General features: G+C 43.1%; 1 protein-coding gene across 1 annotated transcript in view; it reads right to left on the bottom strand.

Annotated features, from left to right (window-relative positions):
• Nucleotides 1-27947, bottom strand: part of Frmd4a (FERM domain containing 4A) — a 288454-nt gene that overhangs the window by 91317 nt on the left and 169190 nt on the right. The window contains exons 6-10 of the mRNA XM_013014606.1: nt 21280-21336; nt 20217-20239; nt 5705-5788; nt 371-436; nt 24-81 (exon numbers count right to left, since the gene is read on the bottom strand). Of these exons, the coding sequence (XP_012870060.1) occupies nt 24-81; nt 371-436; nt 5705-5788; nt 20217-20239; nt 21280-21336 (288 nt within the window). The remainder of the gene's footprint in view (nt 1-23; nt 82-370; nt 437-5704; nt 5789-20216; nt 20240-21279; nt 21337-27947) is intronic.

The following is a 27947-nucleotide window of genomic DNA, read 5'->3' as shown; positions in this document are numbered from 1 at the left end:
ACTTTCCAAGTGAGTTCGCTTACCTTCACAGCATAATAATGAACCCCATAGGTCGGGAGAGACTCCACGATGCTCATGTAGCTGTAGACAACACACAACATACACACAAACAATGCACACAAGGCTGGTTATTTCAGCAGAACTGGTACCAGAGACATGCTATTTTTATTCTTATTCTTTTGTATGTGTGATCAAGTTCTGGAGGGTGATTTATTTGCAAAATTGTTGAAAAACTCCCTTTCCCCAGATAGTTGTTTTCTAAGCAGAAGAGAACAACCTTACATATGATCTCTTTCACACACATACACACATACACACACATATACACACTCACACATATTCTTCATAAGTGTTGGGAAGGACCACTTACTTCACAATTGCTTGACCTCTCGTCTGTCCATTCAGTTTCTTGTAGTGCTCAATGACTCTGTCTTCACTGGAATCAAAAGAAAAGAATTCTGTTAGTAGAGGCCAAACATCCTGCTGACTGAGATGCTTCCAAGCATCTACTAAGCTTGATGGATCCAATCAAAAGCTCCATGGAACAATCCACTCTGGGAAAAAGATTTGTCTTCAAACAGCCTAAGTGAAATCTTTGGGCTATGGACTCTCTCTTTTTTTCTCTCTCTTCCTCCCCTTTCTTCTTCCTTCACCCACTTTTCTTCCCTCCTTTTCTTGTCTTTTTTGTCTGTCCTAGTGCTTGAACTCAGGGCCTAGGCACTGTCCCTGAGCTTTTGTGTTCAAGGCTAGTGTTCTACCATTTGAGCCACAGCTCCACTTCTGGCTTTTTGATGGTAATTGAAGGGTCTCACAGACTTTACTGTCCAGGCTGCCCTTGAACTGTGATCTTCAGATCTCAGCCTCCTGAGTAGCTAGTATTACAGACGTGAGCCATCAGTGCCTGCCCAGCTATACATTTTCTGAGTGGGGTTCTAGGCTGGTTTTTCCCCTCAGAGAACCCACACTCTCTAGAGAGCGTTATTTTGGACTTCTAGGAGAGAAGAAGCTATAAGTAGAGGCTACAGGACAACACCTTGCTTAAATTTCTTTGTTCCCCTTCTATGCTACATGGACTCCAGCCTGAGGTGGAGGAGCGGTTGACTCTAATCAGTGTTCACGACCCCACTTTTCTGAAGAGTCTGAGATTTGGTGTTTCCAAGGAGGAAGGAAAGTTCTGTCATTTGGGCCTGGTTAACAAAAGCCTAAGGGAAACCATAAACCAGCTACCAGGATGAGATGGCAGTACCTTTACCTCTTGAAATCTTAGTTCTAAAGCAACTAGAGATTATTAGCTGGTTCTTCGATGTCAATGGCTAGTCAGGCAGATAAGAGGCAGTGGAGGGCAACCTGTGTACTGCCTTCTTGGAGAAGTGAGCTGGGAACAATGGCTGCTCCCACTGCTGCTTGGGAATCATGGGGACTGGGGGACAGGTGCAGACTGGAGACCTCAGGTCCCACCCCAAACCACTGCCTCCATGAGGCCTGGCCAAATGGTCTTTCTTCAACTATAGCCAAAGGGATCCTTTCAATCACCCAGAAAAGCTCCAAGATGGGAGTGGTGTTGCTCCTAGATGCATTCCTTTAAGATGCCATTTGTTCACCCATATTATCTATGATGAGTGGGTGTGAAGTCTTCTTTCCTTCAGTTAGATCTGTTTTTCCTTTCTAGCTCTGTCATCTTCGGGGTGAACTCTTTCTATATGCTCCTGGAGTCATCCTTGAGGGAAACCGGTTTCTCTTTCAATTACAACCTTCATCTTCAATGATGACTGCATTTCAGTGTCCTGAGATTTGATGCAGGACGGTTAGAACTCCTCACCAGGAAAGGTTCCTCTAGGTTCCCAGGATGGATGCTGGCTCACTACGAGGAGATACCTTTTTCTACCTGGGAATTGTGGGGAGCCGGGGCGAACGCCATTACAAGATGGCACCCACTTCCTTGCAGTTTTGAGGTAAACAACTCCATATTAGGCAGTGCTTGGCGGGACTGTGGGTCCCGGGCTTTGCGCATGCGCGAGCCACGTAGAGTCCCCAGCCAATCCCGTGGCACCTGGTGACGGTGAAAGGCAGACGACCAATGATAGAACTACCTGTGTTCCTATTCCCTATATAAGAGGCCACATTTTCGTGTACGGGGTCTCTCGCTCAAGCTCTCCCATCAATTCAAAAGCTCTCCAATAAAGTGTGATCTGAGAAGACTCCTGGTGTGGTGGTCGTCCTTCCTTGCTGGTCGAGAGGGTGTTCGCCGCAGGGAATGCTCACTTCCGTGGACCTGCTGTTCAGGAAGGGACAGCTATACATCCCTGCAGCTCCTACACTGGAAATGTGACAGAGTTCGCTTCCAGCACACAATCCTGGAGGGACATTTTCTCTCGGGGGAACCCCAGCCACAGTACACCTTCCGGAGTTGTTTCAGGAACTTCCAGGGTTGCTCTTCTGGTCTCCTCCTTACCCATCTGATACACCAACATGTGACCTGGGATTTGGTGAGGTCAAGCAACTCAGTGTGAATACAAGCTTTTCTTTCTTTTCTGGCTATGGGGAAGAAGGTGTCTGAAGGGGAGGTAGGGTGATGAGTCAAGGCAGTGGGGTAGCGGTTGAACTTAAGGCTCAGGAAAACATCGTGAGAGAATGTCTGCAATATTGTCAGGTGTCTGTTCCTCTGCTTACAGCAACATAGCCTGACCACAGGCTTCCACAGTGTGACTTCCTCTGGCCTCTGCTTTCCTGGCTCTTCTCTTCTATCTATGGGGGAGGCACATGCATCTCACCATTTGAGAGCCTGAGGCAGGAGTTCTAGGACAGCCCAAGCTAAGTAGTTGAGACTCTCAAGAAACACTGTGGGTTTACCATGTGATAACATACATGATGCTGACGAGGGACTAATCCCACTCCCTGCTTGTCTCCCCCTACCCCTGCCCCACACTACCCCCTGCCCTCAGCCCTGCAACTTCTTCTGCAAACTATATTGGAAACTGTATCCAATTTAGTGGATCTGTGGTAAGGGTTCCATGGACCAACCATGAGAAACACATGAACCACGGTGAACCAAACCTCAAAGCATTTGTCTGAAGGGCAGTGTGACACCCAGGATCCAGGTTGAATGAACCCTGGCCAAGGGCTGGGCCGTGATGTGAAATCATCTCTCTACAGCCAAGGGGATGCTGGAAACCACAGGTAGTGGGAAGGGAAATAGGAATGGTGACATGGCTCTTGATTTTGGAGGAGCTGTCAGCCTCTACCAGTCAGGGTTTTGGTCAGGAATGACATCCTTGTAGGCAGGTGGTAGGGGTGACTGGCCCAGGAGAGAGAATGGAGGCCAGGACTTTGATCTTGCTTTGTTCTGTGGCTCCAGGCTTATCACTGTGGCTTTCAGTGTCAGTCATCTCCTCTGGAGAATCATGTGGTCTATTAAACACCTGGTAATGAGTGCAGGATGGCTCAGCATTATTGTCTTTGTACTGCTTTCCAGTGACAGACGGGGGCTTATCTCCTCTCTTAATTGGAGTCTGAAGTGAACTGATGTGGTTATCCCCCACGTCCATTTTTATCTTTTATTATTTTTTCAAATTGTTTTGGTGGGTAATTAAGAGATAAGAGTATCTTGGATTTGTCTGCCTGGGCTGGCTCTAAGCCAAGATCCTCAGAGCTCAGTCTCCTGAGTAGCTAGGGTGACAGGCATAAGCCACTAGTACCTGACTCCATTGGGAGATTTTTTTTTTTTGGTACCTTTTAGATGGCCCATGCTATGGATTCACCTGCTCTATGCAGATGGCTTTTTGTCCTACTATACTCTCAGTGCATATAGATCATGGTGCTGGTGGGTCTGAATGAGACCCAGGAGAAATGCTAGCCTGGTCATCAAGGGAAGGGACATACTATCAAGACAGTATAGGTCTAGCTACAAAGCTGTTCATGTTGACAAAAACAGATGCATGCGCCTGAAGGAAGGTCTTTCTGTGTTACAATAATTTGCACAGAGCAGCTGGTATAGACAGTGGAAGAAAAACCCCTGAGCCCTGAGGGTGAGCAAACAAGAGGCGTTGATAGCTCTGAAATGTGTATCAGAGTTTAATAGTGTTGAGGATGGAGGGAGAGATGAAGCCAAGGGTACTTCTGACTCCAGACAATGCAACATTATAGCTCTCCAGTCTCCTTTTTCCAGTCTCCTTCATGTATCCCTATGTCCTTCACCACTGGGTTCCAGAAGATAAGGCCCATGGAACATGGGCAGTTGGGAGGAAGGCCAGAGGGTTTCATAAACAAAGAAACAGAATGTCATTATGTTGGGAGCTCTCACGACCAGACTGCAAAGATTGGAAGTTTGGACACATTATGCACTTGCAGATTAAACAGACTCTGTTCTTTCGGAACAGATAATAATGCTCGAAAACTGTTACCTAAAATCACTTGGTAGAGGATGGATGGAACTGGAGATCACCATGTTAAGGGAACTATATGAATCCCACATAGCCAAGTATCATATTTGTGGAGACTAGGGGACAAGAGTACAAAGCAACCAAGGTCACAAAAGTATGTTAGGGAGGTGGAAGGGGAAGAGAAAAAAGGAGAGGGAAGAGGGGTAAGAAAATAATAGACGGGTTGAATAGGATCAATGTACATCATACGCAGGTATGGAAATGCTATGCTGAAACCATTACTATGTACAAAACAACATATGCCAATAAAAAAGAAGGTTGAGCTGCTATTTATTCACATCTGTGTTTCCAGAGGAAGAGTGATGGGTCATTCAGAACTGCAGCTAGAGGTACCAGCACACCGATGGAAGCTGGCAGCCTTAGGCAGGGAACCCAGCTCTTGGTGAATCTGATCTCTCAGAAAGAACTGATTGTAGAGCTAGAGTTTAATCTCGCCCATGAACTCTGCATCAAGGCGTGGTGTATCCTAGCAGAGGAAACTGTTAAAGCTAGCTGAGCAGAAGTGTCCAGATGAGACGAAACTCTAGTGATCCAAATATTTCAGAACAAGCAGGCAGAGGTGCTTGCTGAGTGACATGTTGTATCTTATTACAATGAACTTGTGTGGGGTTTGTTTCTGGGATTATAGGCATCTGGCTGTGATTGTTTTACTTAGGTTTTATCTTCTGAGCAGTTACATGGATTTCCATGAAGGGGTCAGAAGGAACACTGGGAAAGCAGTCCTGTCCTGGTTAGAAGGCAGTGGTCAGTCCTGATGTGCCCAGCAGGATTGCATCACACTGCCCAGAAATCTGAGCCCTGGGCCACTGTGGCTGAGGCCACAATCTGGAACTTTCCAAATGTCTGAATCACTTAGTAATTCAGGGATCCAGAGATGGAATAACGTCCCAAAGGAAGAAAGTCAGGAGATACGGAACACCAGTGAGAAAGAAAAGAATCAATTTCTCTCTTGTTGGCAAAGAAAAAAACACTCCCTACATTGCTCCCCACACCTCTTCCTGTCACTGAATGACAGAATTCCCACGTGGAGCTCTACCAGCACAGGGAAAGTTCTCAAGCAGGCAAAGCTTCCATTGTTTTTTTTAAGGAGTATTCTTCCACACAACATTACCACTTAAAAACAAACAAACAAACAACCAAAAATGATCTCAGAAGACATAGTGGAGCTGGCGAGAGCCATGAAAGCCAGTACTGTGTAGGTCCCACCAGCACCCAGTGCACTTCCTGGGGATAGGGGGTTGCTGGGAGATTCTGAGGGGTCTTACCAGTAGGCCAGAGACGGGTGCTCCTTCAGGGCTTGGGTGGGCAGGGCTGGCAGCTTCTTCAGGTCACTCCTCACCACTTCATTGCTGAGAGAGAGAAGACCAAGAAACTTACTCACCCTCAGAAAAAATAACCACATGACTTAACACGGCCTGGCCTGGTGACCTCATCTGAGGTCCTGAGGCCTGCTGCCTTTCGTCAGAAGAGGCAGGAAAGAGAGCCTATCTTTATTAATAGTTTATTAAATTTATTAATATCTTATTTATTAATATAGATGGAGAAGAACGTATGTCACAGAGCCCAGAGGCCTCCTCTCCCAGCTCCAGCCCAGTGCTAGGACCACCCAAGGCACTGTGTCTCAACTCTCTGTCAGATCGAGGGACCCTGAACAGCCACTGGCATGAATCCAGGGAGGCGTGGGGTCCCCAGGGTCCTGCAGTTGGGCTGGCAGGCCCCCAGGAACGGGCAATATCACCACGGGCCCCTGACCACTGTGGGGCCTCCCTAATGCTCAACGCTGGGTTTCTTTGTTTCATTTTTACCACACATTGGAAATGTCTCGCTCGAAGATGTAAGTCAATAATCTTGGCTTTTTGACAAGGCTTGGAAATGACTGAGAGCGCATGAAGTGGTGTCTGCTACGAATGGGAAGTTTTGTACACAGACTCAAGTGGGCTCAGGTTTGGGAGGTCACCGCCCTCCACCCCTCTCTTCCCCAGCAAAACTAAGGAAACCAGATTTAAGTTGGCAATGTAGCTGAATGATAGTGCCTAGTATGCACAGCCACTAGGTTTGATTCCTCAGCACTGCAAAGCCAAAGCAAATAAAAACAGCAACAAAACAGCAGCAAAACAAAAGTTTCCCCCTAGTTTTTTTTTCTTGTTTTTTTTTTTTTTTTTTTTGCCAGTCCTGGGCTTGAACTCAGGGCCAGGGCACTGTCCCTGAGCTTCTTTTGCTCAAGGCTAGCACATTTCTGCCACAGCGCCATTTCTGACTTTTGGTGTATGTAGTACTGAGGAATCTGACTCAGGGCTTCATGCATGCTAGGCAAGCACTCTACCACTAAGCCACAGTCCCAGCCTTCCCCTATTTTAATCAGTATTCTTCTGATGTTCAGCTCAGCCACTTGATACATCCCTTCAGGACTGGGCTGTTTAGAACCACCAGTGGCATCCACTTGAGGGTGGCTGTGGTATCTCTGTTTGCCTATCCAAAAGCCCAGGATGCCAAGCTGGGGATGCCAAGGCTCAACTCCAGCCCTGCTTGTCATCTGTAGCTCTAGCCTGGGCCGTCAGCAGTGATTATGTTGCACAAGGCAAGCAAGGGCAGATAGATATTGGCTACTGGACACTAGGCTGTGTCTTTTAGAAATTAATGGAAAAATATGAAGGAAGAAGGGAGGAAGGAAGAAAACAAGGAAGGGAGAGAGGGAGAAAAGGAGAGTGGGAAGGAAGGAATGAGGGATGGAGGGAATAAGGAAAAAAAGAGGAGGAGGAGAGAAAAAGGAAGAAAGAAAACCTTTCTTGGAGAAAATCATGCCAATAGTTCCAAGTGGTCATAAGGAATTACCTGCATGTTTGGTACCATTGTCACTGCTTCTAGAAAGGGAATTTTCTTGTGTGAAAAAAAATAATATACCGGGCGCCGGTGGCTCATGCCTATAATCCTATCTACTCAGGAGGCTGAGATGTGAGGATCGCGGTTCAAAGCCAGCCCAGGCAGGAACATCTGTGAGACTCTTATCTCCAATAAACCACTAGAAAACCGGAAGTGGTGTTGTGGCTCAAGTGGTAGAGCGCTCGCCTTGAGCTGAAGAGATGAGAGACAGCGCCCAAGACCAGAGTTCAAGCCCCGCGACCGACCAAAAAAAAAAAAAAATATATATATGTATATTTAAGGTCTTGCTTTGTATCCCAGGATCAACCTATGTTTCCTCTGCCTCAGCTTCCCAAGTTCTGGAATGACAATGGTGTAATCCCATGTTGGGTAAGCTTTTACCTTTTGAGGGGAGGGTTGTTGTTGAGGTTTGAACTCATGCCCTTGTCCTTGCTAAGCAAGTGATCTACCACCTGAACAATGTCCCCAAAGCTTTTGCTTTTGTTATTTTTCTAAGAGGGTCTTGGTTGGCCTGAACTTCCATCCTCACATTTATGCTTCTCATGTAGTTGTGATGATAGGTACTTCTTATTGGTTCAAATGGGGGAGGGGTTAACCAAGCCAGCCTCCAGTTACAATCCTCTCAACTTCAGCCTCCTAAGGAGCTAGGATGACATATATAAGCCACTGAGCCCAGCTGAAAGAGTATTTTTCAAATGCACTATGGCTGGTGATGTTTGAACAACCAAACAGAAGGAAAAGCTCAACTTATAATCGAATCAAACTATACAAGTACTTGGGATTTTTATAATCTAACTGGCAAGGGAGATTAGAATCAATTAGCTGTACAGCTTTCATTTTGACACGTCGGTAGAGGCACGCAATGCGCCTTGATCAGATTCACCCTTTCCATCATTCGCCTTCATCCCTTTCCCAAACCAATCAACAAACTCCACTGTTCTGTGTTTGTACCTGTACATAAAGTCAGCTGACCATATTCACACTCTTTCACCATTCTGTTTTCCATCTCTCTTTCCACTAGGGCCCTAATTCCAGACAGGATCTGTTTGACATTCTTATCCTTCATTCTTACTAGTGTGTGCTAATTGTTCAAAGAGGTTTCACTGTGGTATTTTACACATGCACCTACAATTCAGCATCTGAATCAGATTGACCCTTCTCTTCATCTTCCTCCCCCATCCTCATTATCCCCCTCAATTCCATAGCTTTCAGTGAATTTCACCATGCCACTTTCATTCCCAGCACGGTGGATTTGGCCTTGTTCATCCTCCAACATCTCTTCATGGTCAACAAGGTGAGGGCATTCACAGAGTCCATTCTGTCATATGGAAAGTATGGTGGGGCCTACAGAGAGATGCACACGGTCCTTATCTAAAAGGCAACTCAGGATGAAGCTGAGGAGTACAAGAGTTATCTAGCAGAGACAACTGACTCTGTGGGTAATGTCTGATCATGTTAAATCAACTTGGAAAGTTCAGAGGAAATAAAGGCCCTTTGGGGTTCTGGTAAAAAGCACATTAGAGGAAGAATCTGCATGAAGCAAAGGATAGGGCTATCCACCCATCATCTATCTACCCATCCATCCATCCATCATCTATCTACCCACCCACCCAACCATCCATCATCTATCTACCCACCCATCCATTATCTATCCATCCATCCATCTATATATTGTCTATATACCATCCATCTATTCATTCATTCATCTATCCATCCATTATCTATCTGTCACCTCTCTCTCTCCCCCCCTTCTTCTATCAGTTTTCTCCTCAGGGGAACACAGCTGAGTGGAGGAGGCCATATAACTTGAAATATAGCTATGAAACAGGAGCAGCTGGTGGGTAAAGAACAATATGGCTGGGCTGGGAAGGTGGCTCAGTGGCAGAGCGCTTGCCTTGCATGCATGAGGCCCTGGGTTCGATTCCTCAGCACCACATAAGCAGAAAAAGCTGGAAGTGGCGCTGTGGCTCAAGTGGTAGAGCGCTAGCCTTGAGCTGAAGAGCTGAGGGACAGCACCCAGGCCCACAGTTCAGGCCCCACATCCAGCAAAAAAAAAAACAAAAAACCAATATGGCTGGAAAGTCAGGCTAGGCATAGAATTCTAAGAATCTTCAGTGCCAGTCTAGAAGGGTTCAAGGTGCGCCAGAAGGAAGCAGAAGATGCTCTGAAGGGTTCCACACAGGGTCCCTAGTGCTTAGGGATTCTCAGGAATAGTTTGACACTTCTACCTGCATGCTAGTAAGACATTACTTAGACAAATGCTCAGTTGGGCAAATACTCAGAAGCCCACAGTCATGAACTTCTGGGTCCTTTCTAGCCATATTAGTGCCAAAGATGACACCTTAAAGATCAAAAGACACTTCAATCAGATAAATTGATTGGCTGAAACTGTGGGGGAAGCAATCCAGAAAGGAGCTAAACCTTGACTGTGGCTCTCCCTGCACCAGCACATCTAGAGTGTATTTGGGAAGGAAGGAGTCACTTTACCTGCCAACCACTCATTTGTTGGCAAACAACTTTCCCCACTGCTAGCCACAGGCTAGACTTCCTCACAGAAGCTTTCTGGAGAATTCTGTTCTTCCTCCAGGGCAGGGTTACACCCAACAAACAAACAACAAAAACCTGCAACAAGAAATCATCAGGGCTTGAAGCCCATTGAAATCCATTCCATTCTGGAAAGGATCCATGACTCCTAATCTGTCCCAGAGGATGAGTGAAAAGAAATGTTCTATTTGCCTTCTGCTGTTTGTAAACATCTGCAGTGACTTAGTCAATCTAGCCCAACTCTGCAGCTCAAGATCAGAAAGCTGCCCTCATGGGAGAGATGGATCACTCTATCTTCCAAAACTTGTGAGACTGTAGCTTAGTGAATATGCTAGAAGTTTCCAGCTCCATTGCTCAGTGATTTTCACTTTGCTAGTATCCCCAGAGTCCAGGGCACCTGGCAAAATGCCAACTTAAAACATACCGTAAGGGTTGGGACAAGGTTCAAATGGTAGAGCACTTGCTTAGCAAGTGCAAGGTTCTGAGTTCAAACCCCACTAGTGCCAATATATATCTCACATATAGTTTATATTATAATAAAATTTATTAAAAATACCTTAGCCATGGTCTACTTTGAGTAAAACACACACACCAAACGGTTTCTTAGAGAACCAATTCCTAGACTGACAATATAATTCAAGTCTTTTGCCATACTGGTGATTCAACCCAGAGCCTAATATATGCCAGGAATGTGTGCTACTACTCGAACCATGACCAACCTTTTACTAATGCTTTGTTTTTGAGACAGAGTCTTGCTACCTTTGCAAAATTGGTTTCAAACTCATTAAGCTTCTACTTCTGCCTCCTGAGTAGCTGAGATTAAAGACAGTACCACCATACATAGTGAAGTCTTTTAAAAAAATATTAACCAGATTTTACTAAAATGTTTTAGTTATTAATATTATCAGCATAAAACAAGTTTGTCAATATTATAATAGTTTTTCATGGTAGTGGTGGGTTGAGACAATGTGCCTGTATTTAAGCACCTACAACGTGGGTAGCAACATGTGAATGATCTACTAGGGGAAAACAAAGATTTCTAACTATGCAAGCAATAAGGACTTGTCTAATGAATAGTAACAATGTATTTAATTAAGACAGCCATAAAGTAAAGGTGGAAATTAAGCCTGAAAAGATGATGAACAAAATGTACAATGTGTTTTCCTTTATAAAAGTAGGTATTAAGTGAAGTAAGCCACGCCCAAAGAAATACAGGTCCCAAGGTTTCCCTTATTTGCAATAACTAGTATATGTCTAGGACAAGCAGAAAAGCTCAAAAGCTATGTACATATGACCATATAAGATAATGTTAAGCGAAATGAACCCCAAGATAGGGACACAAGTGGTTTTTTTCTTTCTTGCTATTTGATTCTGGTGCCCTGCATCTTGTATATACATTTTTCTAATTTGGGGAGGGGAAAGGAAATAACAACATGCTTAAATAAGGATACAGGTTGACCCACTGTAACAATGAAATGTACAAGACACTATGTTGAAAACGAACTTTACAACTTTGGTGGGGGGGTGTAGGAGGAGGTGGGTGGGGAGGGAAGGGATGGTAGGGGAAAAACAAAGGAGGAGGTAACAGGGCTCCATAGGAAATGTACTCATTACCTTACTCATGGAACTGTAACCCCTTTGTACAGTATCTTTACAATGAAAAACATATTTAAAAAAGCAGGGAAGAACTTTTTCAGGAAATACCCTTTGGGTCAAACAAGATGTCAACAATTTGTAGGAAAAACCTGGGGCCAACAGTGGTGTATGCTTAACATGAAGGAATTCTTCCTGAAACCAGTTGCTTTGTCTCTATACACAAAACAACAGAGCAGAGAAACCCAGAACATTATACATAGAGTAATGTAAGGGAGGAATCTGATACTATGTGGGACTGACGCCTCCATGTTTTATGGGTGCATCATGAAGGTAAGCTTCTCTAGGAAGGTCCATTCTTATGTAAAACAAGCTTATTCCAGGTTCCCAATCCCTTGGTCACAATTCCCAAATCCAAAAAGCTTCAAGAAACAGCTTTTCTTAACCAATTTGGAAGAAAACCAGATAGGGTCTTATGCTTTTTCCCTAGTGGCTTCAGACTATGATCTTCCTATCTCTGCTTTCTGAGTAGGGATTACAGACATGTGCCACCTTGGTCCATACAAATCCATGTTTTACTCAAGGCCATGATTGACCTGCATCTCTCTGTCCTGGCAGAAGCAGCTGTGCTTTGGGGCAAAAGTGCTGAGTTTAATGCTGAGCACTGTCCAAACCCCTGCCTAGGGTGGTAAAGGAAACCTGGTACCCAGCTCTGAGTCGCCTGTCTCAAACCCTCCAAATTTTGAATTTGGAAGCACTGATCTAAAAAGTTTCAAATATCAATGAGAGATTTCTTTATCCAACCCTACCACAAAACTAGAAAATTCTGAGATGGATTAAAAGGATGTTACAGGTTTTTGTTTGCATTTGATCTTTAAAAAGCATGCAGAGCCAGGTACTAGTGGCTCACGCCTGTAATCCTAGCTACTCAGGAGGCTGAGATCAGAGGACTGGGGTTCAAAGCCAGCCTGTGCAGGAAAGTCCATGAAACCACTAGAAAACCGGAAGTGGTCCTGTGGCACAAAATGGTAGAGTGCTAGCCTTGACTGAAAGAGCTCAGGGACACCATCCAGGCCCTGAGTTCAAGCCCCATGGTCAACAACAACAACAACAACAACAACAACAACACAACAACAGAAAGGCATGCAGAGCTGGGCACCAGTGGCTCACACCTGTAATCCTAGCTAATTGGGAGGCTGAGATCTGGTTCAAAGCCAGACCTGGCAGGTAGGTGAGAATCTTATCTCCGAATAACCAGAAAGCTTGAGCTGTGGCTCAAGGGGGTATAGGGTTAACCTTGAGTGAAAAAGCTAAGAGACAACACCCAGGCCCTGAGTTCAAGCATGCAAGTGCATGTGTGTGCATGCACGCACACACAAATACACACACACAAGCATGCAGGAAACAACTATCTCTTCTTGATTTCCTCTCCTTGTGTCTTTCCTCCTCTGCCTCTTTTCTTTTCCAATCATGGGAATGCTGCAGTTTTAATGCACCATGGGACTGAACCTGTGTATATGCAAAACCTCTGTCATTCTCCCTGACATCTACCCACCCAGGGAAGCAGCGTAAGAGATTTCCCCCAGCATGGGATTATGTGTTCAGAACATGTGTTGTGGATAAATATGCCATACTAATTTATCATCTGTTCATAGGGGCCAACTTACAGACACTTGTGAACAATGGGTCTTTATTTTGGATGCTAATTGTTCACTTATGTAAGCAGAGATTTCTTTCTTGATGAGGCTGGTTGTCCTAGGCTAAAAGGAGCATTCTGCAAATTTAGTTTCAAATGTGTAAAATTCAAAACGAGTTTAAAAATTGCTTTTTAAGTATATGATTGTGGGTAGATAATTTGATCCAAATAGATGAGAAAAACAGAACTGATTAATTTTTGTAAGTGTCACTGTTTGGTTTGGGAATCTCAACTCTAAAAATCTGCCACAGTGTTATAACTAAGGGACCATTTTTTCCTATTCAGAGTTTATTCAAAATGGGATATTGAGATTGAATAACTCCTTAACAAAAGGGAATAATTTGTCATTATACAATTTTTCCTCCTTAGTATCTAGCTTAATACACCCCAAGGGATTCTCAACAGTGTGTGTGTGTGTGTGTGTGTGTGTGTGTGTGTGTGTACACGTACCAATCCTGGGGCTTAAACTCAGGCCTGGGTGCTGTACTCAAGTCTAGCATTCTAGATAGCTCCATTTTTGGCTTTTTGGTGGTTAATTGGAGACGATAGTCTCATAGACTTTCCTGCCTAGGCTGGCTTTGAACCATGATCTTCAAATTTCAGCTTTATGAGTAGCTAGCCCCTGGTGCCCGGCTTGAATACTTTATAATACTTCAGAAAGTACTAAAAGGCTCTGTCCAATGGACTTCAGGGCACAAAACAAAACTGACTTGAACATTTTGTTTCTGTGTTTTCAGATATAGTTGTTTTCAAAAGCTCTTGCTGGCACAAAGGTCCCCCAGCTGCTCCTGAATTACTCCTGCTTCTCAAGGTCATTTTGAAATCATGGGAAAAACTTCCCACATTCTTCTTCTTTCTCTTTGTAAAAATAAAGTCATATATGAGAATTATCATTTTGACTCTTCTCACCAAGGTTGTCCTTGGGCTGATAGGTATATTTATAGTTTAAGATATAACAATTTTTCTAGGAAGTTTCTAATCAGGAAGTTTAAACATTTAGGTATAACCAAGGCTGTGCATCTATGCAAGTTGCATTCCAGATATTAATGATTCTCTACATAGTTGTCAGAATCGTTTTTTCACTAATTAGCTAAAAGTCCTGCAAATCTATTTCTCTTACCATGCATATGATAGTGAGATAGCGGCTCTTTCTCCCTCCTGGAAATTAAACAACTGGAGGAAAATAAACCATAAACAACCCAAAAGGTTTCATAATGACTTCAGACTGAGCTTGCTTAGTTAGACTTGTTTTAGTTAAAAACCACTTTGTAAATGGAAAAATAACCATACCGGTACGACTTGTGATTTACAGACCATTTTTAAAGAATCATCTTTCAACACTTGTCTGTCAGCTGGGTAAGAAAAAAACTTGGTCATCTTTGTCAAGATAGCAGTGGGTACAAATGTTTATATTAGTAAAAAAAGACAAAAACAAAAAAAAGTCTTTTAGGAAGAGAATTAGCTCTTTGTCTCCATTTCCTGTTGACTTGCTAAAATTTTTGCTTTAACTTATGACTGTATCCTCTGGTCTGACCAGAAGAGACTTAAGATTCTGGAACTTTCAGAGATCAGTGAGCCAACTTTAGTTTATTATTCACAAATGTGCTTTGAAAAAGGTAGACCAAGGTTTTCGTTGCTGTTGTTTTTAAATAAGAGGGCTTTTTTGGGGGGGGGAGGGGTGTCACCAAAGTTCCTTTTTCTTCATACAGACTAGCGACCACATAGTTTATAAAATAAAATATTAAAGTCATTATTCTTTTTGCCTGTAATTGTCCTCACAGAGACCTCAGAACATGCGGCCTCTGGGAAGTTAATGGGAATGTTTTTTTCAGTACAAATAAATACTCCAACTCCTCTTCTGAAATGGAGAAGAAAATCAATTTCCCTTGTTTATGAAGGGCTGTTATTTATTTCTATTGACTGAGTCATGCATCACTCTACTTCCTAAAGCATGACTTTTTAAACAATTTTTTAAGAATAGAATAGAATTAGAACCCTACCGATGGCTATCTCAGGACATACTAAGAATTCTTCCAGACCACAAAAACCTTGATAAGCTGATACTCTCTCAGGAAGACTGGCATTTAATTTTGCGCAGATGTCTTATTAACTGACCTAGAAGTATGTGATCCAAACCTCACTTCTCCTTTGGTGGCTGCATTTGTTTGGAATGGCAAGCTTATCTGAAAGGAGGCAGTTTACCAGGGAGGCAAAACGGGCCCTGGATCTTTACAAGCATCTCCTTAACACTGTTCCCTTCCAGGTGTTGGTGGCTTTCTTGGACCTCATAAATCTTGTGCAGAGAGAATCCTGGATTAGTGATCAGCATGAGTAAGGCCCGTTCTCTGTAAAATGATGCTCCTAGAGGGCTGGAGGTGTAACACAGCGGTAGGATGCCTGCCTGGCATGCATGAGGCCTTGATTTATTTCTGTTGGGTAATGGTGGCTAATCCTTGCTGCTTAGGGAACTGAGATCTCAGTATCACAATTCAAAGCTAGCTGTGCAGGAAAAGTCCATGAGACACTTATCTCCAATTAACCACCAAAAAGTCACAAGTAGAGCTGTGGCTCATGTGGTAGAGCATGCTATTCTTGAGTGAAAAAGTTAAGGGATAGTGCCCAGGCCCTGAGTTCAAGCCCCAGGACCGGTACAATAATAATAATATGATGATGATGATGATGATGATACTCTCTGGTCCCCAGTAGGTGACCTGGAGCTTTGCTAATCTGCTTCCAATAAACCTGGGTAGCAGAAAGAAATTCTACACAATAGCTGTTTTGTATGACTCTGATAACGGACAGATGATCGCTAAGCAGTTAAAATCATTTCAATTTTGCAAAATGTTAAAGTTATATTATTAGTAGGAGTGATACTCATATTTGAATTCAGGGCCAGAGCTTGCTAAACAGGCACTCTACCACGTGAGGCACTCTTCCAAGTCTCTTTCCTGCTTTATTTGTGGGACTCAGTCTTGCTTTATGCTTGAGCCAGTCTGGACTGCAGTCCTCCTATTCGTGCTTTATTACTGGGATGACAGGCGCACTATAGCACCCAGTCTTTGTGTTTCCTCTATTTAAAAATTACCTTTTATCATAGAAATTGGGTCAATTCCCATAAAGAAAGGTGGACAGAGGGTGACAAGTAAGTTGACTCTCAAATTAGAGAAATGTTGCTGGTCAGTAGGGTTTTCAGCTAACTTCCCCTTAAATCATTTTGGTAGAGTATGGTGATAAGTCCTTTATCAAATTAAGTTCAAATATCACTAGAAAGTTTGGATGTCCAGCCACTTTAAGTCGTGTTCTCTGCATTGACCTTAGGAAAGAAGAAGGTATTTCTTTCTATAATGGCTCAAGGATTGAAAATGCAATAAAAATAAGAACATCAGTGCTGAGCACTTGAAACATGATAATAGGTTGAACAAAGGTATGCTTGGTTGGCTACTGTTTCATAGGCACTGGAGATGAGCAAAGGAGAATTTTTGTTATAAGTCTGTTGGTCCTTCCGTAGCTCCCTTGATCCCACAGCTCTGGGGCTACTGGATTGTTTTTAAAACAGAAAAGCTAACACTCCTGACTTTTGTAAAGTTGACAGACGCGAAAATGTTTCTTTTTAAGGGTATATATGTCAGGAAATGAAATAAGATTACCCATGTTATGCTCCGGAAAATAATACAAGTGAACAAACATTATCTTTAGATAAAGCGACTTCCTAATCCTTTAATGTATTGCACACATTTGTCCTCTACATGTCAGAATCTGAATATGTATGACCCATATTTCTTCCTAACACAGACAATACTACTTATCTGGTTATTCTCTGCTCATTTGCTTTCAGCAATGCTAAACCCAACATTTCACTGTCCAGTTCAATAAGACAAGCCAGTGAGCATGTCCATTAAATAGAAGAGAGTTACGTAAGAGGAAGCCTTCAGGGATTTGCTAAGCAAAATCAAGAGTCAAAAAAAAAAAAAAGAAGAAGAAGAAGAATAGAGTCTGTACATTCACTCTCCTGGATTGTCATTATATTTTTCTCTATTAAAGTATATATGTGCTTATTTTTTCTCTATAAAAGTGTACCAGTGTTTATTTCTCTTGTTAAAAAAAATAACCTTTTTTCCTCCATTGTACTTCAAGAAAATTACTCCCATAATTTGTAGATTTCTAATACTTATTCCACAAAGTAGGCTCTAGTTATAGAGATATAGGCAGGCTCCCAAACAAAAACAAACAGCTGTTTAGAAATTAGAGATTCAAGACCCCTCAGGACTTGAGAGAATTACAGTGCCTTTTGTATGTGGCCAAAACTTTCAAAAGCCATGTGATCATCTGGATTCTAGATAGCCTTGGACCCTGTATAATATATGTAACAGCCGTTCCCTGCAGTTCTATATTTCTAAGTTGGCATTTTGTTGTATTCACGTCATTCAGGAAAATGCACCCCATTTACAGGGTATGTTTCCATGTCAAAGCCGTCCACTTATTCACAACTAAGAATGTAGAGTCACGAGTTGAGAGCTAATCACAAAACTCACCTTCTCCAAAACTAAATCCAGAGAAGGGCACATCTGAAATGCCTGACCTTCAACCACCAAATGCAAGGTCATCAACGCTGTGTTGCAGTGGATGGGAAGGAGTTCAGACGCAAGGAATTTAAAAGTACTCCTCTTATTTCAGAACTCCAGGAGTCTCAAACGAATCAGTTTCACAGGACTTCTGAAGCGTTGTCCTAACCACCAGGCCTACTTGAGAAGATGGGCCTGTCTGTCACGTGGAACACACCACTTCTTCTGTCTATGGGGGGTGGGTTTTAATGATGAGATAACCTGACCTGAGCATAAAGTGTCTGACCTTCCTCTCCCTTCACAGCTATTTCTCTCCCCTGACAGCTACAGTTACAACCTTTTAGACAGCTCCCTGACAAATAGAGCTCCACCAGGTCCCTTGATTTCCTTGATTCCAGACAACCCTCCTGGCATTCTACCAGCTCACAAGGGAGCCATGAATGGCTGCCGGGGCCTGGCCTGTATACTTCCTCTCTGGCAATCCATGTGGCCAGGCTGCATGGTCTGTGGGGCCACATGAGGTTGCTCCCAGTTCACATTCCACCCTGTCAGGGTTCTCTTAAGAATAAATAATATTTACAGTAGGAGTCACAGAGCTGGCCAATGAAAAAGGATCTTCAGAGTAAGTAAACTAGGCACTGGAATCCACTGGGCTTGTGAAATTTCATAGAACTGCAGGAATCTTTCAAGTAGATACACTACTACTTGTCAAAACCCCACATTTCTAGAACAAATTAAGATCACAAGAAAATAACACAGGCAAATTGTCATGTAGTTTTGACAACCTGAAAATGTTTCATTGAACAAGTTCGGTAAGTGGAGATGAGCTAAGTACCGTGTTTAAGATCCAGCTTCATATAGTCACTCTCAATGAAAAACGGGACACCTCTGCTTTCTACTAAGGATCTGGGGAACCCGAATAAAGTAACTTGGAGATCTCCTTATGAAAATATCTAAAGAGCTGAAGAAATTACATTTTAGATTAGAGGTTGGTAAACTATTACTTGGGCCAAATTCAACCATCTTCCTGGAAAAGATAGAGAAGAACAAGAGGAGGGAAGAAGGAGGAAGAAGAGGAAGAAGATCAGGAAGGGGGGGAACTAAGAGGAGAAAGAGGAGGAAGAAGAAAAGAAGGATTTCATGATACAAGAAAACATATTAGCATCCAAATTTCTGTCTTCCTAAATGAAGTTTTATTGAAACACACTCATGCTCACTGGCTGAGTGACTGCAATAAATGATTTCATGGCCTGCAAAATCCAAATCCAAGCTATTTACTGGCTTTTTTTTCCCAGAAAAAGTTTGCCTACTTTAGATTTAAAAATGAAGTTATAGAGGGCTGGGAAGGTGGCTCAGTGGTAGAGCGCTTGCCTTGCATGCCTGAGGCCCTGGGTTCGATTCCTCAGCACCACATAAGAAAAAAGCCAGCAGTGGCGCTATGGCTCAAGTGGTAGAGTGCTAGCCTTGAGATGAAGAGCTGAGGGACAGCACCCAGGCCCAGAGTTCAGGCCCCATGACCGGACCAAAAAAAAAATGTATTTTTACCTTTTGGAAATGTCTGATGAAACATATACCTCCAGCTTAGTTATATTGCCTTTACAGATTAAACCTTCAAAGCACAGCAAAACATATATTTCTTGATGAAGTCTAAGTTTAATTTAAAAAATTTATGCTGGTACTGGGGCTTGAACTCAGAGCCTTGCACTCTAACTTGGATTTTCCACGCAAAGCTGGCACTCTACCACTTGACCCACATCTCCACTTACAAGTTTTTAGAGGTCTTATGGACTTTTCTGCTTGGGATGACTTCAAACTATGATCCTCAGAGCTCAGTATCTTGTGTAGTTAAGATTACAAGTGTGGTCTACTAGTACCTGGCTCAATTTCTTTCTAATACCAATTTTCATGTGCCCCGATGCCACACTTTGCTCTGTGTGTGTGGTTATCTCCTCTCACTTGTATCTAGACCTTGGTGTAAAGCATCTTGGGTTTTCACAGAGGAGTTTGATAATGTAGAATGCATGGAAAGTCCCTGTCTTTGAGCACAGTCCCATTGAGGGATGGCTACAATAATCTGCTCTGTGAAGGTCATGAACAGTCTCGATTGTAGGCAATTTCAGCCATGCTGCTCATTGGGTGGTGCTTATGGAATGAATGGGAAAATTCAAGTTTGCCTTCTATAGGGTTACCCCATAGCTAAGTCTGTTTGTGTTATCATCTCCAACAGAATCTCAAGCAGGAAGGAAAGGACTTCCTGTGTTTCTAGTAACCTATGAGATTTTCCTTTAGTATGGTATATTACTGAGCTTTCTCTGTGTGATCTATCTGTTCCCATCCACAAGCTGACAGGTGGATCTCATCGCTGATACATATCAATCAACTGTCAGATAACAGTCAGATGACAAGGGATAGGCACCACAGATCTCTTAATGGGAAAGCCACAGAATACATTTTAAAGCCCAAACAAAACAAACAAGAAAAATACCCCATTGGTAAACTCACCTAGAAAAATCTCCCTTTGCTTCCTGTAGAGGGGGAAAAAAAAGAACATCAGCACAACACACAAATTCAGTGCTAGTCTGTAAAATACCTGCTGTAATCACGCCAGCAACCCTGAGACTACAGCAAGACCTGTATTCTCTCACCCTACTCTACAAGACCTGTTACTCTAACCCCACTACTACAGGAAGACAAGAGGGAGTCCATGCACTTCCCCTGGAATAGGAAACTCTAAAGTTAAGCTTTAGAAAGTTACAAACAAATAAATTGATAAGCAAGTTTTTACTCCCGGACCCTGGTCTAATGTGTGTGTGTGTTTTCTAAATCTGACTGTGTGTTCAGATAAAACTATTTTCCCCCCTTCCCTTTTTCTTTTCCCTCTTCCCTCCTTTTCCCTCCCCTCCCCTTCTCTCCTTTCCTGCCTTCTTCCTACTTTTCTTTCTTTGAGACAGCGAATTGCTATGTTATGGGTGGATCTTGAATTCTTAGCCTCAAGCCAACCCCCTGCCTCATCCTCCCAGATAGCTGGGATTACAGGTGTACACTACTATGCCTGACCAGAACTATTTCTTATGTCACTTTGTCCTGTGAGTTCTTTCTGAATGATACCAAAGACTCAAGAGGTAGGGACATGGAAATTCAGCGAATCAAGACTAAGATCTTGATATTGAGCAGTGCTAAATATTTGCTGAAGGAGTCATTTCTACTCACTCCACCATTCTCCCTGACTCTCTCCCTCTCTTACATAAGCTAAAAGCTTAAAAAAAATTTTTTTTGCTTTGTCATTACAAGTAACACAGAGTGATTCACTAGCAATTCATTCTAGCTATTCACTTGGTTTTTCCCAGGAAAGAAAAGGGTACAAAACTCAAAGAAAGTAGAGCTACTGCTTAAACACCTACTTTCTTTGACAGTGACATACAGTCTTAAAAACTTGGAATAGTAAAACCCATCTATAGCCATAGGATCATGCTCTTACTGGCCCCTCCCAGCTAGGAAAAAGAAGACAGAATGCATATGGCCCTGCCTGTGCATGTCCTCTTCCAGTTTGGGTAGAGCAACTTACCTGTAAAATGTAGGAAGCTAATTCAAATACCACCTCACTGTCAACGTCAATAAGCTCCTGAAAGGAAAGACAGCAGGCAAGGTAAGTTTGGTAATGCTTTATGACTTCTTCATGACAGCACTCTGCAGAGACTTAATCTTCCCTGAGAAGTCCCCCAGAATCTCAACACTCAGGGATTATCAGACCACAGATCTGAATTTCCTGCCTCCTGACATTGCTAGACACCCTCCTTATTGCTCTGAACCAGAGACAACCAGTGCCCCTTACGTGGCATCCAGAGGCTTCATCCTCAAGTCTGGATGAGACATTACGGAGGGCACCATGTCCAGCATGTTACAATCTTGTTCACCTCGCTGATCACTGGAGTAGGGGTGCTTGAACAATCAATTGAATTTTCATGGTAAATTCCCACTTCAGAACTGGTGGCAAGACACCATGGAAAGAAATGCATTAATGGGATCATGATTCTTCATGTTAAAAGCAAAGACAGGGAACTTGAAATCTGCGGCTCCTCGGTTACATGGGGGACATTTCTTTCATGTGCTCATAACTCAGGGTAGCAAAGGGCTACCATGTTGTTGGGAACAGAGAACCATTTTATTTATTGCAAAGGCTTCTATGGCTTAAGTCACGATGGGGTGGAGTTCCAGTATGTTTATGTTCTATAATTTTTTCCTCAAATCTTAATTGTGATCTAGGGCTATGCCCTTTAAAAATGCAAACTTATCCTTAGTTCTTGGGAACAAAATCAAATGTGCATTTTGTTTTTCAGGATTCATATATTGTTTTAAACCACAAAAGGATGCTTTTACCGGGTGCCGGCTCATGCCTGTAATCCTAGCTACCCAGGAGGCTAAGATATGAGAATCACGGTTCAAAGCCAGCCCGGGCAGGAAAGTCCATGAGACTCTTGTCTCTAATAAACCACTAGAAAACCAGAAGTGGTGCTGTGACTCAAGCAGTTGAGCACTTGCCTTGTGCTGAAGAGTGCAGGGACAGCACCCAAGACCAGAGTTCAAGCCCCACGACCGACCAAAAAAAGGAAGTTTTCACATAGAGCAGGTCACATTTGTACTGGGGGTCCCGTGAGACGCATAATTAAACACTATGATGTTTTTAGAAAAGGGTGACACATTTCTCATTAAGCGATATAAGATTGTACTTCCTAATTTTTTGAATAGCTTTACACTTATCAAAAAACTACATGTGATTAACGCATAAAATTTCATGAGTTTGGACACAGATGCTATGGTATCATTACCACAGTCAAGGTAACAGACATGCCCACTGTCTCCTAACTGAGTGTGCTTGTGCATTAATTAACATGATCTACCTTCTTAATAAGCTTTTTTCCCCCTGGTCCTAGGCCTTGAACACTGGGCTTGGACACAGTCCCTAAGCTTTTGTGTCAAAGCTAGTGCTCTACCACTTGAGCCACAGCTTCCGTTTTAGCTTTTTTTGGTGGTTAATTGGAGATATTAAGAGTCTCATGGACTTTCCTGCCTAGGCTGGCTTCAAACCTTGATCCTCAGTTCTCAGCCTCCTGAGTAGCTAGGATTATAGGCATGAGCCACCAGCACCCAAGATGAATTTTAAGTGAATGATGCTGTTTTGATATATAGAGCTCATATGTTAAAGACAGAATGAAATCTATAGTCCATTAGCATGTGATAAGAAATCAAGGAGCTGACAACTATATTTCCATGTCAAAGTAGAAATGTCCTTCCGGGTTCTTTCCCTTTTAGCTCTAGGTCCTGTAGTGAGTAGCTAGATAAGAGCTGAAGAAAGAGTTGGAAAGACTTAGAGACCAGCTAGCCCAGCCTCAAGAACAGAAAGTCATGCCTTAAGAGCAGCTATGGAGCTAGAAACCATCTCCTAACTCCTAGTCCAGTAGAGAACCTTCCCTGGAACTTACATCCTCCCTCTAATCAGTAAGGACTCAGTCTCAACCAATATAATTCTCAGAACAATACCTATAATTGACCTTTGCCTAAAAGAGTTACTTTATTATTTATTAATTTAATTTTCTATCATTCCTGGGGCTTGAACTCTGGGTCTGGGCAATGACCTGAGCTTCTTTTTGCTCAGGTAACCACTCTACCACTTTGAGCCACAGTGCCACTTCCGGCTTTTTTGAGTAGTTTATTGCAGATAAAAGTCTCAGGAAATTTCCTGCTCTGGCTAGCTTTGAACTGCTACGATTCTCAGCTCTCAGCCTCCTGAGTAGCTAGCATTACCAGTGTGTGCCACTGGCACCCTGGCTATTTTTATTATTATTTTTCCTATCTTTTTTGTTAAATTTTAGAATTTTTTGTCATAAAGGTAATGGACAGAGGGGTTATAGTTACATAAGTCAGGTAAAGATAGTGTATTTCTTTTTGCATTTTTTGTATTTCTTCCCTTGGTCTTTCCCAGTTTTTCCTTTGTATCCCACCGGCAAGTTGTATAGTTCATTTTCAACACAGTGTCTAGTGAGTAGCACTGCTATATTTGTTCACTTTGTCCCTCCAGTTCCCTCCCAAAGACAGATGAATTAACAGGACAAAAAAAAAGAAAACAAAAATAGCAACAAAAAACCCTCATGTTTCCATTTTCTGGAGTTCATTTTGACAAATACTATTGTATATAATCATATGCACGTAGACATTGCACTTTTGTGTTCCTCTCCTAAGAGTATTCTCCTTTGGTCTCTAGAGTGTATATGAATGCCTAGAGTCCTGTACAATTTATCATGTGAATTTTAGATCTAGCTTCTTCATATGAGAGAAAACATGTCAATTGTCTCTCTGAGCTTGGCTTATCTCACGTAACATGATTTGTTCTAGGTCCATCCAATTCCCTGTGAATGACACAATAGTCTTCCTTCTAATGGTTATGTAAACTTCCATTATATATAGATACCCATTTTTTGGATCCACTCATCTACAATAGGCCATTTGGGCTGTTTCCATAGGTTTGCTATTGTGAAGAGTTCAGCAATGAGCATGGATGTACAAGTGCCTACGGCATCCTGGCTTGTGATGTTCTGGGCAGATGCCCAGGAGTGGTATGGCTGGGTCATAGAAAAGATCTATGTTTAGTCTTTTGAAGAACCTCCAGATCGTTGTCCAAAGAGTCTGTATGAGTTTACAATCCCACCAACAGTGTAAGAGGGTTCCCCTTCCACCACATCCCCAACATTTGTTGTAAAAATTCACGATCCTGGTCATTCTGACTGGAGGGAGATGGAATCTCAGAGTTGGTTTGATTTTTATTTCCTTTATGGCCAGGGATGTTGAGCATTTCCTCATGTGTTTCTTTACCATTTTTTAAAAGAGTTACTTTCAATGATGACTTGAACTAGAAACCAAACTGATTTTGAATTTTCTAATTATTCTCAATGAGTCCTAAATTGTCCCCAATAATTCAAAACAAAGCATTAAGCAATCGTATCTCTATCTTCCGAAGAAAGAATATCCTGGAGGTCTTCTAGGCCTCAGCATTTCAAAGATGGAACTAACGTTTTACTGAACCATGTCAGAAACACAGCCTAAGAGAATGACCCAGAATAAGGAAGAATGGAGGACAATAACTCTTTATGCTTAACAGGATGGAAGAGTTTTATGGCTCTGTAATTGATATAGACCTTCCATGCAGGGCATGTAGAGGAATGTTTGGAATTACACCAGTGGGATTACCAGGTCCCATCAGAATGTAAATCATTGAAAAGTGCACAAATGATCACACAGAAATGCAGTCCAGGGCTTCCACAATGGCTCATTTCTACTTAACAGGGTCCGTTTCCTTTCCCACTGTGCAGCTTCCTAATGAGCTCACGGGTCTCCATAGCAGACTTGGTGTGTGTGTGCTTTCCTGTCAAACATTTACACCTACCTTGCAGCTAATGGTCAGTGTAGGCTAATGGTTAACATGACTGGGAGGTTTACATCTGTGCTGCTCCAAACTTCCTATCAGAAAACAGCCCTTTTAAGTGTGAGCGTAGAGTTTAGTTCATGATTTGAGGCATCTGCTAAAATGGAAAGATCTATACCTATGGGGAGAGGTATGGATGGATGGACGGAGAAGAAGAGGAGGAAGCAGAGGAGGAGAAGGAGGAGGAGGAGGTGTGTGTGTCTATATGTTTATGCATGTGCGCACACCCTGGTACTGAGTCTTGAACTCAGGGCCTGTGTGCTGTCCCCGAGCTTTTGTGTTCAAGATTGGTGTCTCTACCACTTGGGCCACAGCTCCACTTCCAGCTTTTGCTGGTTAATTGCGGTAAGAGTCTTTTAGCTTTGTCTACCCGAGCTGGCTTTGAACTACAATCCTCAGATCTCAGCCTCCCGAGTAGCTAGTTTTATAAGTATGAACCACCAGCCTCAGGCTCATCTTTTCTGAGCTGGAGCCTCTCATCCCATCTTCTGCCTGTGGGTTGAGCTTTACAAGGTTGCTCCTCTGGTTCCCAGGCCTCTGGGCATGGATCCCACAGTGTGGACTTCTACCACAGCCAGCCCTGCATGAGAAATGCCTTCCTATGGATCTATACATATTTTTTTTATTGCTTCTGTTTCTCTTCAGAGGCCTGACTCAAGTGGTACATACCATCACAGCGGGTCAGGCTGCACTTGCAATCTTTGTCTCACTGGACAGCATAGAATTCTACATGGAGACGCTTGGGGTAGGCAGGGCCCGCAGGGCTATGGCACAGGCCAGGACTGCTTCGAGCTTACACAATCTCCTTCCTCAGCCCTCTGCCAGGTTGGCAAGTCACTTCATGCGTGTCACGTGACGCACATGAGTACATGCATACCATTCACACTGAGCCATGGCTGTGCCTGGCTGACACTGGGGCTTCTCCTGCAGGTTGTTGCACACAGCCCGATGACAGGGCCATGTGAGCGAGTGCTTAGAAAGCTGGAAGGGTCCCTCCCTGTCCTTCCTTTTGTTTTTCCTGCTGTCTTCCCCACAGACACACGCGGCAGCGTCTACACAAATCAAAGTAAGAGATGAGAACGACTGGGCTTTCGTGTTGCTGTCCCTGTCGTGTGGGGATAGGATTCTGGGCTTTGTTTCTGCCACCTACAGATACAATGACATCATCTGTTCATTAGCAGAGCTCTTTGAAGATCTCCAATAAAGACCTTTTCTTTGAATGACAAGACTGATAGCAATTTATAGACCTCTCTGTCCACTGTGGCCCAGTATTGAGTCTAATTGCTTAGACTCAATAACTGTGAAGCTTTAGTCCAACGCAGATAGCTCAGCAAGGAATACAAAGTAAAGGATTTCTAAGCTTTTTTCTTCCATCGTGATCTGCTCTTACCGAATACATTTAGGCGCCCAACTTGGGGATTTGCAAAAACAAAACAAAAAACAACCCAGGCAAGTCCCTGGTACCTAGGCTTCTCAAACTGATCCGTTAAATCCAGTGTTTGGATCCAGGCACCGGTAGCTCACACCTGTAATCTTAGCTACTCAGGTGGCTGAGACCTGGAGGATTGAGGCTCAAAGTCCACCTAGGCAGAAAAGTCTGGAGACTGTCAAGAGCTAACCAGCAAAATGCCAGGTGGCTCAATAGTAGTGTGGCAGCTGTTAGCAAGCAAGGCGAGTGAGAACATGAGGTTTGGTGTTCAAGCCTTGGTGACAGCTCCCAAAAAACCCCACAGAGCTAGACTAGGATTGCCCAGCAAATACTCAACATCACTAATCACCCCAAGGACTCTCCTGACATTTCAGATCAAGAGGAATCAAGAGGAGATCCTAACAGATCCCAGGGTTTGGAGTTCCAGGGTGGTAGATGTTTCCAGAACAACACTTGGTATTCTGAGAGAAATCTCCATTCTACATCTCTATGCCCTAACTAGCCATCCAACATGAAGGCAGAAGGATAAAGACATTTTCAGATATGCAAAGGCCCCAGACATTCTGCTTTCCACATGTACATGATTGCCAGGGATTACTGGAGGACATTCTCCAGCGAGACAATGGTGTAAAACAAACAAAAGAAGCACAACAGCAATAAAACAAGCAAACAAAACCAACACAGGAGACAGGGGACCCAACACAGCACAGAGAGACCCAGATAAGGAAGGGGTCTCCCGCGTTAGAGCTGCAGAAGAAACCAAGTTCAGGCTAGATCAGAAAGTCGGAGAATGCTAAGAGGAAAATGAAACGCAGCAAAGCCCCAAAGAAAAGCCTGAGAGAGAACCAGGAATCATCTTTGCCTTAGGAAGAAACTTGAGAATCCATCTGCGAATCTGTAGGAGCTATGGGAGGAAGAAGAAAAAAAAAAAAGCAAAAGCAAAGGATACATAGAAACTAAGCAATTAAAAGCAAAACATTCACTCCCTCCAGGTCAAACAACTGGTTGTCTTAAGAAAGGAATCACAAGGGCAGAAACTACATGGATTAGTCATAATCATGTCATGCTGATGACTGTGGCTTTAAGCCAGTGCTGTTACCACCTACGGAGAAAATAAGGAAAAGGGAAAGTATGGGTGCTTGTATAAGACACCTTAATCCTCATCCATTAAAAAAAAAGTGGGATGTGGTTGTGCATGCCTGTAATCACAGCACTTGGAACTCTTTTCAAGGAAAGCTTGGCCCCAAAGCAAATGAATAGATTTCAATAAGTCTAAAAAGGACAAATCTAGGAATAGCAGTGCTATTTATTTAGAAACGTAGAGACA

The sequence above is a fragment of the Dipodomys ordii genome, unplaced genomic scaffold (genome assembly GCF_000151885.1).
Source record: "Dipodomys ordii isolate 6190 unplaced genomic scaffold, Dord_2.0 Scaffold24, whole genome shotgun sequence".
Classification (NCBI taxonomy): domain Eukaryota; kingdom Metazoa; phylum Chordata; class Mammalia; order Rodentia; family Heteromyidae; genus Dipodomys; species Dipodomys ordii.
The sequence above is the reverse complement of the archived record's forward strand: the minus strand, read 5'-3'. Positions and strand labels throughout refer to the sequence as shown.